Source organism: Cottoperca gobio, chromosome 22 (genome assembly GCF_900634415.1).
Source record: "Cottoperca gobio chromosome 22, fCotGob3.1, whole genome shotgun sequence".
NCBI lineage: Eukaryota > Metazoa > Chordata > Actinopteri > Perciformes > Bovichtidae > Cottoperca > Cottoperca gobio.
Window position 1 is genome coordinate 21912113 of NC_041376.1, and position 16232 is coordinate 21928344.

Sequence of the window (16232 nt, forward strand, 5' to 3'; positions counted from 1 at the left end):
TGTTTACTTAAACTAAATCTTGTATAGGTGCCACCAAAATCCTGTCAATATCCTCAAATCAAATGTATTTATATGAGGGCTGTCAAATTAACGCGTTCATTTCGATTAATTAATCACAGAATAAATAACGCAACAAAAAAATTAATGCAGATTAATCTCGCTCTTAGATTCGCCTTGACTCTTTACGTCACCGACGCGGCGCGTCCACATCAGCCTCGTCAACATGATGAAGCGGATGAGACTACTTGACCCAGTAAATGGACAGTTTACATTTAATAAACGCCCGGATGGAACTGTAGATAGGAGCACCGTTCTGTGCAATTCCTGCAGAAAATTATTTTCGTATCATCGCAGTACTTCTAGCCTGACATATCATCTCAGATCAAAGCACTTAGCAGCTAGCTCGGAGCTAGCTAGCACCAAGGTGAGCGACCAGCCTCGTCAAAGCACTCTCGATCAGGCGTTCAGAAGCAGAATTAGTAAATCTACCTCTGACAGATTAACCAACTCAATCGCAAGATGTATTGCAATGGACTGCAGGCCAATTTCGGTGGTAGAGGACAGGCGGTTAACAGAGGTTTTACGGATAGCGTAACATAGTGCAAAAGAAGAGAGCAGCCTTGACATCTGAGAATGTAAACAAGCTAGTTTGTCTCAGTGACTGAGGGAGAAGTGAGAGGAGGTATTGTGAGGCCGATGGGTCCGTTAAGTTACATTATATGTTGATAAATGAAACGGTTTTGGCCTATGTTGCCACAGGAGACTTTTGCTTGGTTTTGTTAATTTTGTTGTACAAGAGATTGTTTATTGTACAATGAAATATGTTAGGCTATCTTGTGGCAAACAAGATATTGGATATTGGTATTGAAATAAAAGTCATGTTGACCAGTTTATAATGCCTACTCATTGATTCACTCATCTTCCAAACAATGATAACAATAGTAATAGCTACTATTACATTTGACTAATAAAAGGAATAGCAACAATAACAAATATAGAAATATGACTAATAATAAAAATAACAGTAAAAACCACTCTAAGAATATAACTAATTATAATAGTAGTAGCAGCAGGCGTCAAGCAGGATCAGGGCAACAGGCGCAGCCTCAATCCATGATCCAGACGCAAACATTAAACGTGACAACCTGCAAGACGTGAGACACGAAAACTCCTCCAATGCTCTCTCTCTCTCACTCTCGCTCACTCTCACTCTCCTCTCTCTCTCTCCCTCACTCACTCTCTTCCTCTCACTCTTGCTCACTCTCCCTCTCGCTCAATCTCTCTCCTTTCTCTCTCACTCACGCTCTCTCACTCTCTTCTATCTCCCTCTCTCTCGCTCACACTATCTCCCTCTCTCACTCTCTCTCACTCTCTTGCTCACTCTCTCCTCTCTCTGTCTCTCAGTCTCTCAGTCTCAGTCCCTCTCTCATCTCTCGCTCTCTCTCTGTCGCTCTCTCTCTATCGCTCACTCTCTCTCTCCCCTTCTCTCTCTCTCACTCTCTCGCAGCTCAGGTTTTGTAAGGACAGGCCTTAGGGTTAATTTGACATAGAAGTTTCTGAAAGTCTGCTCCGGCTGACCCTCTGTTCATCCAGGCTGAACTTTTGTTCATTCAGATTTACCGATTAATCCAAGGAGAAAGAGCATGGCTGAAGGAGGACAGAGTAGTAAAGAATACATTAAGGAAAGGGAGGGAGGGATGGGTGCATTTAGTACACATGCCCCTGCCTTTCAAACCAACTCTTCTGTCCCAGTCACGTTTTTTTAGCTTCTCTCCATGCACCTGTAACCAGAAATTCTTCCATACAAATGTTACCTCTTTCTTCCATTCTCTTCACTTTCCACACCCTTACATTGTCACCTTCACCTATTACTTGTTTTTTGTTTGTTATTTGTGGCAACAAATGTAAGACCTTGGATAGTGGTGTGAAAAAAAAGCTTTTGTGGCACACTCTGGGCAATCACCCTCAAGCTGTGTTTTCACGTGTCCTCTTGCACACAATGTCCAGCCAGACATTCAGTAATGCTGTCCTAGGCTTAAAAGATTTATTGAGACTGAGACCAACACGCCGGAAGGCTAATGGTAGACATTAAAGAATAAGTAAATACCTAAAAGCTAAGGTGAAAAGATGAGTTTTAAGCTTGGATTAAAAGGCATCAATAGAGGCAGTCAACAGGGAGGTTATTCCAGAGGGAAAAGGTCCTGCAGCCAGCTGACTTCTTTTTAACTTTGGGGATAGACAGGAACCCTGTATTCTGAGAGCAGAGAGTACGGGATAGAATATAAGGCTTAAGGAGATCAGAGATCAGAGATGGAGTTCAGAAAGAAGGCTAGTTATCAACAAAACAAAATCCCTGCTCTCTAGACAAATGAGGCAACCAGCGGTTCAGTGAAGTAAGCCTATTGTACGTGATCCCAACTCAACTCACCATCACCGAATTATAGTTCAAATTACTGCCAAGATTTATTAGGCTTGCGCCCTTAGGTGCTCCCATAAAAGTCCTCCACTGTATTTCAATCCCAGCACATCTCTGTTGTAAAGACATTCAGATTTCCCATAGATCTCAGTCAATCTATCCAAATGTCATCATTGTTTCAAAACATTAACAAGAGCAGAAATAGCCTGGAAGAAAATACACAAAATCACCAACAACAATTTTCCCCATCTACAACAATATTGATTTTCTAAGTAACAAGAGACCATTGACCACTTTCTGAACATGGAGCAAAAAAGTCATCAAACATTTCAAACATATCTTCCATAATAATACCCTGGTTTTAATTAAATTTGGACCAGAGTACGGCAAACAATTTCTGGAATATCAGCAATTTAAATAATCCATGCAAACAAAATGTAACATTATGCCCACCCAACCTAGATCTTCCTCCCGCAACACCAGAGTTAAATAACATCCCTCAAAGAAATTCCTTTTCAAAATATATAAGATAATATCTCTGACAAAACACTATCCATACCATCAATAAAAACACAAGGAGTCTTCCAGAGTGTTGACGGCTGTGGATGACTTGTCTTGTATAGTTGCAAGCAAGAACAGCCTTGATGACACTCTGAACACTACAAGAGTCATTCTCAGTGTATGTGATGACTCACATTGGTTGTTGCTTTATCCTCCCTACTTACAGCATGGTGAGTAGTTGAGAGTATTGTTCTCAGTTTCTACTGTGTGTTTAGTCTCTGGGTATCTATCAATATATATATATATATACATACTGTATATATGTATGTATATATATATATGTATACATATATATATGTATACATATATTTATTACCTCTGGTCCCAGCTCATCTTTCTCAGTCACCGTAGTGGCCAGAGAAGCAGAGGCCATAAAATGTGCCATATATATATTTTTAATATTGATGTATTCGTAATAAATCACGATCATAACAGCATAAAAATGACTTCCGCTAACAACAATCGGTCGCTGCGCCGAGAGCATCCACTTCGGCAATGTTCGGGCGCTGACGTCACAAGTAGAATACAGCCGCCGCCAGTGTTCGTCTGCGTTGAAGCGTCCAGCAAAGACTGCTGTCAATCATTACGAGAATGAATGGACAAATAAAATCAAATCAAATCAAATTTATTTGTATAGCCCAATATCACAAATTATACATTTGTCTCAGTGTGCTTTACAGTCTGTACAGGTTACGACACCCTCTGTCCTTAGACCCTCGCATCGCACAAGGAAAAACTTCCTAAAAGAAACCCCACAATTAAAGGGGGAAAAATGGAAGATACCTCAGGGAGAGCAACTGAGGAGGGATCCCTCTCCCAGGACGGACAGACGTTCAATAGATGTCGTATGTACAGGATAAACAACATAGTACAAATACAACATTTGACAGAGAATGTTGTTGAAAAAGAGAAAGTTTGGATGAATCCAGGAAAATGTCAATAAGGCTTCCCGGTGTCCAGCAGGACCAGGGCAGCAGGCGCAGCCACGATTCCTGATCCTGACATAAACTTTATCAGTGGCAACCTGCCACATGAGAGACAGACACTCCGGGGATGATGCCCCGGATGATGAGTTAGTAACATACATTTACATAAATGCATACAGATAGAGAGGGAGAAGAAGAGAGGGAGGGGAGGAGAGAGGAGGATCTGTGTGTTATTGTTTGTAGTATTAATAACTTTAGCTAATTACACTTCATTAGCTTAATTAAGTATAGATTCAATGTTTATAACAGGCTTCCCCATTTTATTCTGTAGTTTGAGTAAAAGCGTGAGTCTATTTAACTTTTAACTATCACCCTATTATTACATAGGTATTGAAACATTGGTGAATGAAGCCACTGACAGAACTGAGGATACCTGTATGATCAGGAACCATCTATTGGACATCCACACTGGGGAGGAAGCTGTGTGTACACCAGTAAGTATACAGTCATCTGTACATTACAGTTGTAGTACCATTAGACCTGCACATGACGTGTTAAAAATACAATCACCACATGCATGTACATAATTCATATATTTGTTTAATTTGATATAATTTCAAGCTGGTTTGAAAGATTTATTAGTAAAGTTGTGTTTTGTAAATTTCAGACATGTCAGAAAGAAATTGCTGTGCAGATGGATCCCCCTCCACGGACACACCACAAGTCCATGCAGGCGCAACCCCGTGTCAGGTCAGCTGGACTGCAAATTGGTTGTTTCAAAGGTCAGCATCATAATATACATATACACACACATACATACATACATACATACATACATACATACATACATACATACATACATACATACATACATACATACATACATACATACATACATACATATTATATATTGCTTGATTATAAAACATATATTTTGCAGAGTATGTCACTGAACTCTTGACCGAGACTCAATGCTTTGTGCCAAGACAATGTTGATGAGGAACCTTTCGAAGTCCCAGCTCCACTCAGCAGTCGGTGGAAGAACCAAACAAGAGGGATGCTGTTGTGCTGTATAGAAGCATGTTCAATCACTGAACTGACATTGTGTTTTGTTATTGACTCTAATAAAGTGCTGATACTTGAACGACGTGTAGTACATGATGGCATTCTGTGGTTCTTACCAAGTATTCCCAACAAAATCTCACCAGCTGGCAGTATTCCACATAGTGATACATTCTGTAAAGTACAAGATAATGCATGTCAATGGTAATCACTTCAACCTTATTTACTTATTTATCTATATATTCTGTGACTGTGCCAGAGTGACCTTTCAACTTCCCAAAAATACATCAAAGTTTTTGAGCTCTACACATTTGTGCACACAAGTAACTTATTCATTACGTGGCTGATCACCTGCTTTTTGTCTGTCCCTCTTCGAATACCTTTGGTAGGCTGTCTGCAACACCCAAAGATCCAAACACTTTGATTTGAATCCTGGGTGATCTGTTAAGCAGGTTATGTTTGCACCATGTCCCTCATATTCATTGAATTCCTCCATGACATCCTTTTCTTGGCAGCAGCTCTTCAATTGCTTCCATAACTGTACAGTTTTCACATGTACACCTAATGGTACAAAGGAAGAATGGTAAGGACATGTACACAATATGCAATATCCAGAAAAAAGGTCAATATTAACGTCATCTTAATTTCATACTATTTATATGCCTGTGTTTCACGACAGGCTCGTAAGCAGCTCATAAGCCTGTTATGGTCGTACAGAGGTAGGATCTATCTAGTAGCAACTTGTTACCTGTTTCACGTAAATCTCGTAAAGTTACGGCATCGTAACTTCCATGAACATCTGGTAAGTGTTCCGGCTACTATAGGCAGCCGTGAGACAGTCAGTAGGCAGACTATACTTCATAAACCAGCGCTCTCCTCCGGTCTGTTTGTTAGCTAATAGCTAATGCTTTATATACAGCCATGTAATATATGATGTTTGACATCAGACACAACGATAGAACCTCAACCACAGAAACTTCGAGAAACAATCAAGTTATCAAGTTATCAAGCTTTACAGACATCGATGTGTCCAAGTAGAGAAATAATTAAATATTTAGCTATCGAGCAATTTGCGGACAACTAGTCGGGTTCATAACAATTCAAGGAAACCAAGCTATCGATTCGATATAGGATAGTTTGCGATCTATTTACAATCTAGTATAATGTTACGTTTTATTATGATGTATTCACTATTTATTGGGAAGTTCTATGAACTATAGTCAAATGTATATACCTGTCTGTGTTCTGTTGCCGCACAGGATCTCCGCCAAATCCAGGATCACCATCACCATCATCCGCATGTTCGCTCCCGTTTGTGTCTCCATTTTGAATACTGTATCTCGAGCTGCTCTGTTTCCACCACGTTAAACTCGCCCGCATGATCTAAATCCACGACACCGGCATCCTCTTCAATAAACTGCTCTTCTTGAAGGTGCAACGAGTCTATTGACGATTCACTGTCACTCGATTCTGTCGAAATATCCGAGCCAGAGTCCGACATCGCCACGTCTGCCGCTTCTGCCGCTTCTGCCGTGCTGTCTGTGTATTCAACTGGTAAACTGTATTCTACTTGTGACGTCAGAACATGGCGTCGGGTGTTTCCGGTAGCGGCAATGTAAACATCGGTGGTCGACATACTAAATCAGGCTGCGGTAGGGGTCTCTGGCGGGGAGATTTTAACTGTACAGAAAATGTATCTTTAGATCGCAACCATGCAGTACCAGCATGCTCTAAGGCAGCTGGTCCACTCTCATAACCTGGTGGATATATGGAGGAGGATGCATGCAGACAGCAGACTGTACACATGGTCCCACCTCAGAGAGAGTAGAATCTCCTCAGCCAGACTAGACCGTATTTATTGTCTTAACCTCTTAAGGTGTTTACCCGAAAATACCTACAAACGACATACCCAAAGTGCATTGAAAGCTACTCTTCAACCATTTGCACCAAAAAAAAACACATCCAGCATGATGGAATGTACACAACACATGGCACAATAAAACTCCTACCAGCTGTCCACGCGGTAAGAGGTTAAACATAATTTTAATACTTTTAAAATGTGCAGTATTATAGCTGCTGGTTTTACAGATCATTCCTTGCTTTTATGTAATGTTTCTTTTATAAAATTGTCTGCTAGACGTTATAGTACAGGGTGCACTGGTCCGGTCCCGGCTTCAAAACGCCACCGAGATGGATGCTCCCTCTAGCTTCTTGTTCAGCCTGGAGAAAAAGAATGGACAGAAGAGGGTAATCCACTCACTTCTCTCAGACACAGGGCAGGAAATAACGGAATCAAGCCAGATCAGAAGAGTGAATGAGACCAAAACCATGCATCTGGTGCAAATAGTTGAAAAGCAGCTTCTAATTTGCTTTGGGTATGTCGTTTGTTGGTATTTTCGGGTAAATTCGCCCACACTGTAAGAGGTTAAGCTGCAAGTTACCGCCCGGCTCTGGTCCCGGAGGTTCGGCTGGTCGCGGCTCCATTGGATTTTGAAGAGTGTTCTGGTCCTCTGTTGGAGCCTGCACACCCTGCCTGGAGGAGGCCTCAGGAAAAACCCTGTACCAAATCATTGTAAAAACACTGAACAGAAACAAACCAAAGGACTGATTGGTACCAATCTACGAGCATCAGTGATATTGGTGAGGGGAGGAGTCTGCAAAGAGCCAACAGGATATTAAAGGACCCACACCAACCACAGCCTGGTCAACCTGCTGCCACCTGGCAAGAGATTCACAAGTATCTGTAAGTAACTGTCGTACCTTCAGACTACAGAGCAGCTTCTTTCCTCAGGCTGTGACACTCAACAACTCATCCTCCAAACTCCATCACAAAACAATAGCTTTTTGCCTTTTTTTTTGTTTGTCTTATGTAGCAGAATGGGACTATAACTGCATTTTGTAGCACAACCCTGTGTTGTACAATCACGGTAAATGCTCCTTGTATCCCTTCTGTCCTTGTATGTGAGGTAATCTATAGCTGACTGGATTGAACCCTCTCCAGTGGTCTGTCTGGATTCTGTGGGAGACTTGGAAAATCTTCCTTTAATTAACATCTCAATGTTTTTGTGCGTGATACAGTCCTTATCAATAAAAAAAAACTATAGAATACTTATACACTGTATTGCAGTAAGAAAGGGGAAACTTTTTTCGCAGTTGATGGTTTTCATAATACCTATTTGTAGGAAGCGCTGAAGCCCCCTCAACACGCTTTACATGTTCCATGCTATGTGCAGATTAATGTAATGAAAAATAAAATAAATAAATAAAATAAATTCTAAACTATTTCTGTATACTCTACTCCCCCCAACACATTATTTTACTATTTTTTACTCATGCTACAATTTTGTGGTCTGTACTACAAATCTTTTGACCTATGTAGCACCAGTGCTAAGTGCAAAAAAAGAAGATTTAAAACATTAAGGTTTTGGTTCCACTCACACAATTCGGTATTCTTTGATATCACTGCGTTCCCAGAATCCCCACTGACGAATAAGTGATGGTTATTAGTTGCACGATGGAACTGATTCAGATCATCCGCCTGCTAGAGTTTAACACCATATTTATGTAAAGAGAATTTTGCAAGCAAACTAAGGGTATAATCATGGGTTAATGAGTTGTATAATCTCCTCCATTGTAGTTAACTGGTAGATGGAACATTTTTAACAGATTTCCCTGCCCTTGGCTCAACCCCACTTGACATCTAGTACCAGTATGTGCTACACGTTCACTTAAGTGCAGTCCCCCAGTATCAGCAGCGTCATCAAACACATCAATAACATCAATCTAACTAGTGAGCAAGAAGAGGATGGAGAGCTGCTGTTCCTACACATCTTGTCAGTGAGGAGGAGGGAAAAAGGGTTTCAATCTCCCCCACCAGTTCAACTGTTGCATTCTTCGGTTCAGAACCATTTTGGAAACCTGGCTGCTGAAGATGATATAATTGAAACGTGGTGGAGCGGGAACGTGAAAGAGACTCTTCCCGTACACACAAGGAATTTTCCTGTCGCTGTGAACTGATCTGTATAAGTATCAGTAAATAAATAGATTCTTTGACTTATTTTTATTTTGTGATTGGCCAATGTACATTACATTCTCCCATGAGTTAAAGATGGGTGTTCTAAGTGAAGCTTCTTGCCTCATCTCTCAGTCTGAAGAGAATGTGAATAAAGGAATACCTACTGACTTTTACCAGTATCAAAACTCATCTTTTAAAGGTCCTAAAACATATTTTTATCAAACAGCTTCTCACAATGAGCAATGGGGTCCGACATAGGGGGTCCTGGTTTCTGGTTGGAAGATGGTCATGTCACATATTTTCATGTATCACTGGCCACTGTCAATAAACTCTGATCAAACCACATCCACACAGTCCCGATGATACTGAACGTTGATTGTTGCTAATTTCGTCATTAATATTCAATGTTGTAGAGGAAAACTAAAGATTTAATACCAAGTTTTTTGGGGGCTTTAAAGATGCCTCATTGTATCTTTCCTGCTGAGTCTATGGTGAGAAAGGGGGAAGATGTTAAAGTGGTATAGTATTGCCGTGCTTAATTGCATAATTGGATTCATCCAAGGACTACAGTATAATTTCAGAGAGAAAAAGAATGTTTTATTTTTTATCAAACTGATGAAAAAAGGTTATGAAAAAACCGAATTAAAACACAAACATGTGAATTTCAGGCCAGAAAAAGACTGCACCTCCACATCATAAAATGGCGATGGCAGATAATGAAAACATAAACGGACAGTAAAATATTGTTTGCTAATGAAAAGACGATGATTTGAGGTAACCATTCCCACATTTTTCAACTCTGAACTCCCATCCTTTTTGTCTTTCTATGTTTGTCATAGCTCTGACTTCATTGTCTTTGAAAAAGAAATATCACTAGTGTAACCCAGAATAAGAAAGCCATGATACAGAAGGATGGGCACCTTGTATTTGTTGGATACCTGCAATTAGTTAAATATTCATGCAACTTTAGAAACATCTCTGGTTAGATCTCTAGGCTAACAATACATTTTATTCTTTATGAAATATCAATATGATTCTCCACATTCCGATTAAATTTTTTCTTCATGTAAATCAACAGTTAATAGATTCTGTCATAAAATACGCTGATAAACCATATGTTCAGTCTGTACAATAGAGGTACTAAAACTTACAACTGTCATGGTATATATACAATTTCCTACCTACAAAGTACAACAGCTAGCATGTAATAAAATATGTAAACAAATGTCTTGTTTTTTGACACAGTTCACTGTGACAGCAGATAGAATTCACACTTTCAACATTAGATTTATTTCTGTATACATCGTATTGTTAACAGTGTTGTCGTACTGCATTTGTCTTCCTCCTGACACCTTCATAGAAAAAGAGAACGACAGGCAATGAACCAACATACAGTTTTGCAAAAAGATAAAACCACCACTGGCTGTGCATCAATAATGGACCTTTTTTCGTAAGAGATCCTTTTTTCCATGGTTAACATTTTTGAGGGGTTCAAAAGGAGGAGATCTGAGATCTGATCTGATAATGAAGAACTGTTTGGCATTAATTAAGAGAACATGGTCCAAGTTGAACACTGTATACTGGACATTTACTGTACTGGACTTTACTGTAGAATTAGGATGGCATGCATTTTACAATCAGTTGCTTTTTACCAAAAGAACCGGCCACTTCTTTCCACAAGGTGAATCCATCTGTGAGGATAGTTGTGGTGAGTCAGATTCCAGAGCAAACAGATTTTTAAGAAATCTGCCCATGGCAACTTGCTTACATGGTATCATTTTATACACAGAAATATTTTTCTTTTCTTGCTGTTCTTTTTGTCATTTTTTCCTTTTGCTCAAAGCAAAAATAAGTTAGACACCACACTTGTATTATGTAGAAAATGTGTCATACTCTGATACAACAAGAATCCTTTTTTACTTTTACAATGACGGTGTGCCTGACCCCCTGTTGTTAAGCACTACATGTTGCTTACATGCTGAAAATGTATAAGATTATGAGCCTTTTGTAATTAACAATTTTACAAAAACGTTTTTTGTTTAATGCCAAGGATCACATAGCTCTAAAAGTCACTTAGGAGAATGATGTAGCTGTGAAATATTTCTATACTGATAACGTCTCAGACCAGACCAGATAGAAGAGTAAGGTCTCTAAAGTTGCTATTTAGCCTTGTCGTTATGCTTACAATAGTAAGTGTGCTTTATATTACAGTACATATCATCAGTTCAACTACTCAGCACAGTATAGGATAATTCAAGTTCCATGTTATACCATCATTTGTCATAGCTTCTCGCAAGGAAACTGAGAAGTAAATGTTCTTTTAGTGCTTTCTTTCTTCACTTTCTCATGTTATTGAAAGTCTCACAGTCACACATAATACTCCTTATCCTTATTTTTCTGTTTCTTGTTACTGCCTTTCAAGCTCTGCTGTTTGTCCTTCATGACAGCGCCATTGCTCTGCACAGCTGAGTTGGTTATGTAGTTCCTGCTCTCGTCCACCTGGTAGGAGCCTTCATCCCTGTTTCTGTACTTATACATGGCATACAGAAGGATGAGGATGCACAGGGCAGCTGCCGCCACTATTCCGATGACCATCCCGGTGGTGCTGCTAGATTCACGGACCACTTCCGAGGGTCCTGGAACTCGCCTGACGCCCGGCTCTGTGGGGAGTGCTGTGGGTATATTACGGAACATTGGGGAGGTTATTAATGGGCCCCTCAGCTACTCAGTCTACCTCAAAGGATGTGGGCAATGGAAGCAACACTAGGTCGGGCTGGGGTTTTAGCTCGCGGTTATTCATTTTGCCAGCCGGCTGTTTGGCCGGCGCATTGTGGAGGGTTGCGGTGGAGGCAGAGGTGGCGGTGGTGCGGCTCTGGTCGGCGGTTAGTAGTATGGCAGTAGTGGTAGTCCTACCGCGTCTGGAGATTGAAGGTTTGTTAGGTCTAAAAGTCTTGGGTGTGTGAGCTTTGTAGCCACCTTCAAAGCCTGACGTGGATAAGGTCTTATCTGTTACCAAGGAGAAGGTCGTGTAAAAATCTTCATCATCAGTAGGGGGCAGGTTAGACTTGAACGCTTCCCCAGAGCCATACCCCGATATCACCAAGCCATCATCATCACAATCATCGCTGCCTCGGTCCGACAAGCAAGGTACCCCCCCTCAGTAGCCTTGGACAGGGACTCTTTGGTGGTCTCAATAATGGTGAGGAGTGGGTGGTGGGTTGAGGGAGTGGGAATGAAGCGTGCACGAGGAGCTACAGAGGGGTGCGCTAATGGATCCTGAAGTACTGGGATGACTAACTCAGCTCCTGAGGTTGGAGACAGACAGGCACTCGTGTTAGATGGCAGCATGAGGGTTTTAGGAAATACACTAAATAAGATACATCTCTACAGAACAACAACACAGGCAACAACTAAACCCAAATCCACCAAATATAAACTTGCCATATCAATTCAAGACTGCTAAATCAACACAATAAAAAGGAAAATTGGCGTTTATTATATATTTCAAAGGCTTAAGAGGTGTGCAAGGGTGAGCCAGAAACATCGAGCTTTAAATTAAATGTGCTCGCTGAAGTATGCTTTCTTCTATGAGTTAAGAAAGTGTCAAGTAAAATAATAAACTTATAAATAAAATCTATTTAGCAGTTAACAGTTATATTAGTTGTATAAATATATTTATTGTTATTCCCTTTCCGCCCCATTTTTCCCATTTATTGAATAAGAAGGAAACCTTTAATTTCACAGCACATGCAGTAACATTAATTTAGATAAAATTAAACATATTGTCTAAACCACAGATTGCTATCATACTAGAAGTGACAACAGTGCCACAGCTCAATGGCTCTCCAATCATCTTAAACCTGCTGCTAACACAGAACAGTTATAGTTCTACAATCTTTTCTTAGACAGAGCTGTTCTGGAGGTAAAAGTGACACCAATCTTAAAGCCACATTTCACTTTGTTTTTGAGTTGTATCCACCTTGAATAGTGAAGATAGTTTGTACAAACTAAATAAGATCCATTAATGCATTAGATGCAAATCAATTAATCTTTATACTCAAGAGAACAGTTTGGTTAATCAGGACTGATATTAAACTGGATGCACATTGCAGGCAAATTGTCACGAGAAATGACAAAAAATTGCACATAAAGTCAACAGTCCTTCTTGCCATGTGCAATACATTTGTGGAAACTAAATATCAGAAATGTGCATTTTATCACCTCGAGTTCACTACCAAGAAATGTTATCAATTTGTTACATGCAATCTTCTCTAGTTGCTCATTTTGTACATCATATATCAGCAAGTCAGGACCACATTTGTACAAATATATGAAGGTATTCCGATAGAGGAAGGTTAACGGATGACTGCTTGATCATGTTAGTTTCATTATCCTCTCTCCTCTGTTGCTTTTTCACCTGGCCACAAAGTTCTTAATGGCTTATTGATTCTAGCATAAGAGCAGCTCTGTGACCAAGAAAAGGCTGTCTAACTATAACAATTTTAAGTTTATATTATGTCAATGGCAGAGCAAAGTCACCTGAATGCTCACCCTTGGTGAAATATTGGCCGAGTGAAAACTCATCCAGTGAGTGTTTAGCAGCTTAGTTTTGCAGGTAGCTTCTTGCTCACCTGAAGAAAAGGAGACCAGGTCCCCTCACAAATGTATTTAAAAATACATGCAAAATGACTTATTACTGAAGGTGCAGTTATTAAAAGAACAGCACACAATACAACAATATGTTGGTGCGTCCTAACAATCAACAATTGGCAAGGTGTTACAGGTGTTCTGGTGACAGGGGCACTTCCTTTTTTTTTTAAAGAGAAGTGACAAAAACAAAAGTTTGATTTATTTATTTCATAGGAGTGAACATTCAAAGTGCCATTGACATGAAAAGTATCCACTGCCATCAAGCATGTGCATACTGAATCTGATGCACATTGTATATCAATAAAACAAACACCAACATACACATTCACAAGCACACAACTCTGTAGATCATGGCAATTTTATTCTATAATTTCAAACAATAAAACATTATTAAAGACTCATCAATTGTCCATGTCCACAGCTTGATTGGAGATGCAGTTTGTAAGATTTTAAATGACCTGCTTCCAGCAGATGTTTGTAGTAAGTACATTCAGAGCATTACTCACTGATAGATAGTCAGCCTATAAATCATATGATAATGTAGGATTTGTGAGTTGTGCATTGTTTTGACTTTATTTGGAACATAAACAATATGGAGAAACATTATGAGATGCTTCACTCTTCACATTTTACAAACTGCATCTTCAAAAAACAATTAAAAAGGGAGAGTAAACATACATACTGTATATTGTCAACTTACATCAACAAATTGCCCGCATGATTTAGGCATGAAGAAAAGAATTTACAAAGGAAAGGTTGTGTAAGAATGTTGGATAGCCGCTTGGTACCGTTAAAGATCATTTTTGTCCATTGTAGATTGTGTTCTATCTTAAAACACGACGGTACAGGGAGGCAACAACACATACATCCACAACACATAACATAAAAAATAAACACAATAATTCTGTTTTTTATGTGTTTTTTTCCTGGTAAATAATTTGTTTTTTTACAAAAAAATGTGTATCTACATTTTTTTTCATTGCAATACACTTCAATAGTAACTAAAATCTATTCATGTTACAGTTTTTGCTTAAGTTGTAATTTGATCTTTCGTGTAGAATGGATGGATGACTTTATACTTTAATATCTCTAAAGACAAGGGAGAAGATGATGAAGGGCAGGGACCTATGAACATACTACAGAGGAGATGAGGGTGATGAGGGTGACAGTGTAAGTCAGTTGCCATGTCCATGTAAAGGCAGTACGAAGCGGTCGGGCGGCATTAGAGCTTGTGGCTGTAAGGAAGGGATGGGGATATACAAACAATGAGCAATATACATGCCCATCTACAGAAAAGAACAGAAGAACTCTAACAATGACAAGTCTGACAAACCCTAAACTGCAACTTCTTAGCCATGCAATTCATTTGCTTTTATCTTACAGTCAAAATAGTATTCAGCAGGGATTCATTTGTTTTGTCAAAATCCATTTTTTTCCTTTTTATCTGAAGTGGATCGGGAACTGATTCACCTGCTAATTTGTGGATTTTTGCAAACATTTACAAAATGCCTGAAGTTTAGTAGAACTGTTGATGTTTTTGAACTTTTACTTTTTTAATTCAATATTTGCCAGGAAATCATACTGTAGGAAATAAAACACACAGGTTAATCACTGAAGATGTTCCAAATCCAAAAAGTCTTAATTATGTCAAAAAATATAATTCACACTGTGATTTAAATATTATCTGATTGACAAAAAAAACATACTTAATAAGCCAAAAAACCATAATCAGAACCAAAATGCCAGTGATCAATTGGATAAAATGAAAAATGTTAAGATGAAAGAACAAAGCCAAAATTTAGCACACACTACAACCAGATGCACACAATATAAAACAGACACTTTGGAGAGAGGCACTCGACTGGAGGATGGGCTCCTCTCTCACGTGCTTCTTGATGAAAAATCTATCTGTAATGTTAGTCTTTAAACATGAACCGGCAGTGCAGTCTGGGTGTTCATCAGAGAGACTGGCTGAGGATGGGTTATTATTACTTTTTGGTTTTGTTTTAGTTGTGCTGCAGGATGTTGATGCATGCTTAAAGTAAGTTGCATTTAGGGAAAGTAGAAAATAAACAACACGGCAAACTGGGAGCAGGTAAGACTGACTAATGTTAAAATAGGAGATGGACACCATGTCCCAATCCCTTACTATAAATGCATAGTGAGTTAAGTTTGTACTGGCAAGAGACAACATGTGACACTGATACAGCACATGTGCAGACAGAAGTCAACTCCAGCTGTGAAGAGCTGGAGCTGACTGACTTCTGTTTCAGTGTGAATCCCCACACTTCTGTATGCAAACTCGCATGTTTGAGTATACATCATTTTGTCACTTCTCCAGTGTGCACACACACCCTCCCCCACCCCCCTCCCAAAAAAACCTGGTTATTAGTGTGTAGTATGCAATTGGGACACAGCTCACATTTAACTTATAGCAGTGGGGAAGAGAGAAAAAAATATAACATAAAACATATTTAAATAATATTTTGTCATGTGCTATATGTGTAATGCAATTTCTTCAGGATTCAACTATGCTAAAGACAAGTTTAGAGCTGATATCCATAACATTGTGCATGTTGTCGCCCTGTGCTGTCATGGTTTG

The 16232-nt window shown here is 39.4% G+C and overlaps 1 protein-coding gene across 6 annotated transcripts in view; it reads right to left on the reverse strand.

Annotated features, from left to right (window-relative positions):
* Positions 1 to 9555: 9555 nt before the first annotated feature.
* Positions 9556 to 16232, reverse strand: part of nrxn3a (neurexin 3a) — a 200037-nt gene continuing 193360 nt past the window's right edge. For 2 of the 6 annotated variants that reach the window (XM_029459906.1, XM_029459905.1), the window contains exon 24: positions 9556 to 11652. In XM_029459906.1, the coding sequence (XP_029315766.1) occupies positions 11348 to 11652 (305 nt within the window). In that variant the 3' untranslated portion in view covers positions 9556 to 11347. Of the gene's footprint in view, positions 12286 to 13972; positions 14866 to 16232 lie in introns of those variants that run through there. The other 4 variants (XM_029459909.1, XM_029459908.1, XR_003834345.1 and 1 more) reach the window with 3 other exon arrangements.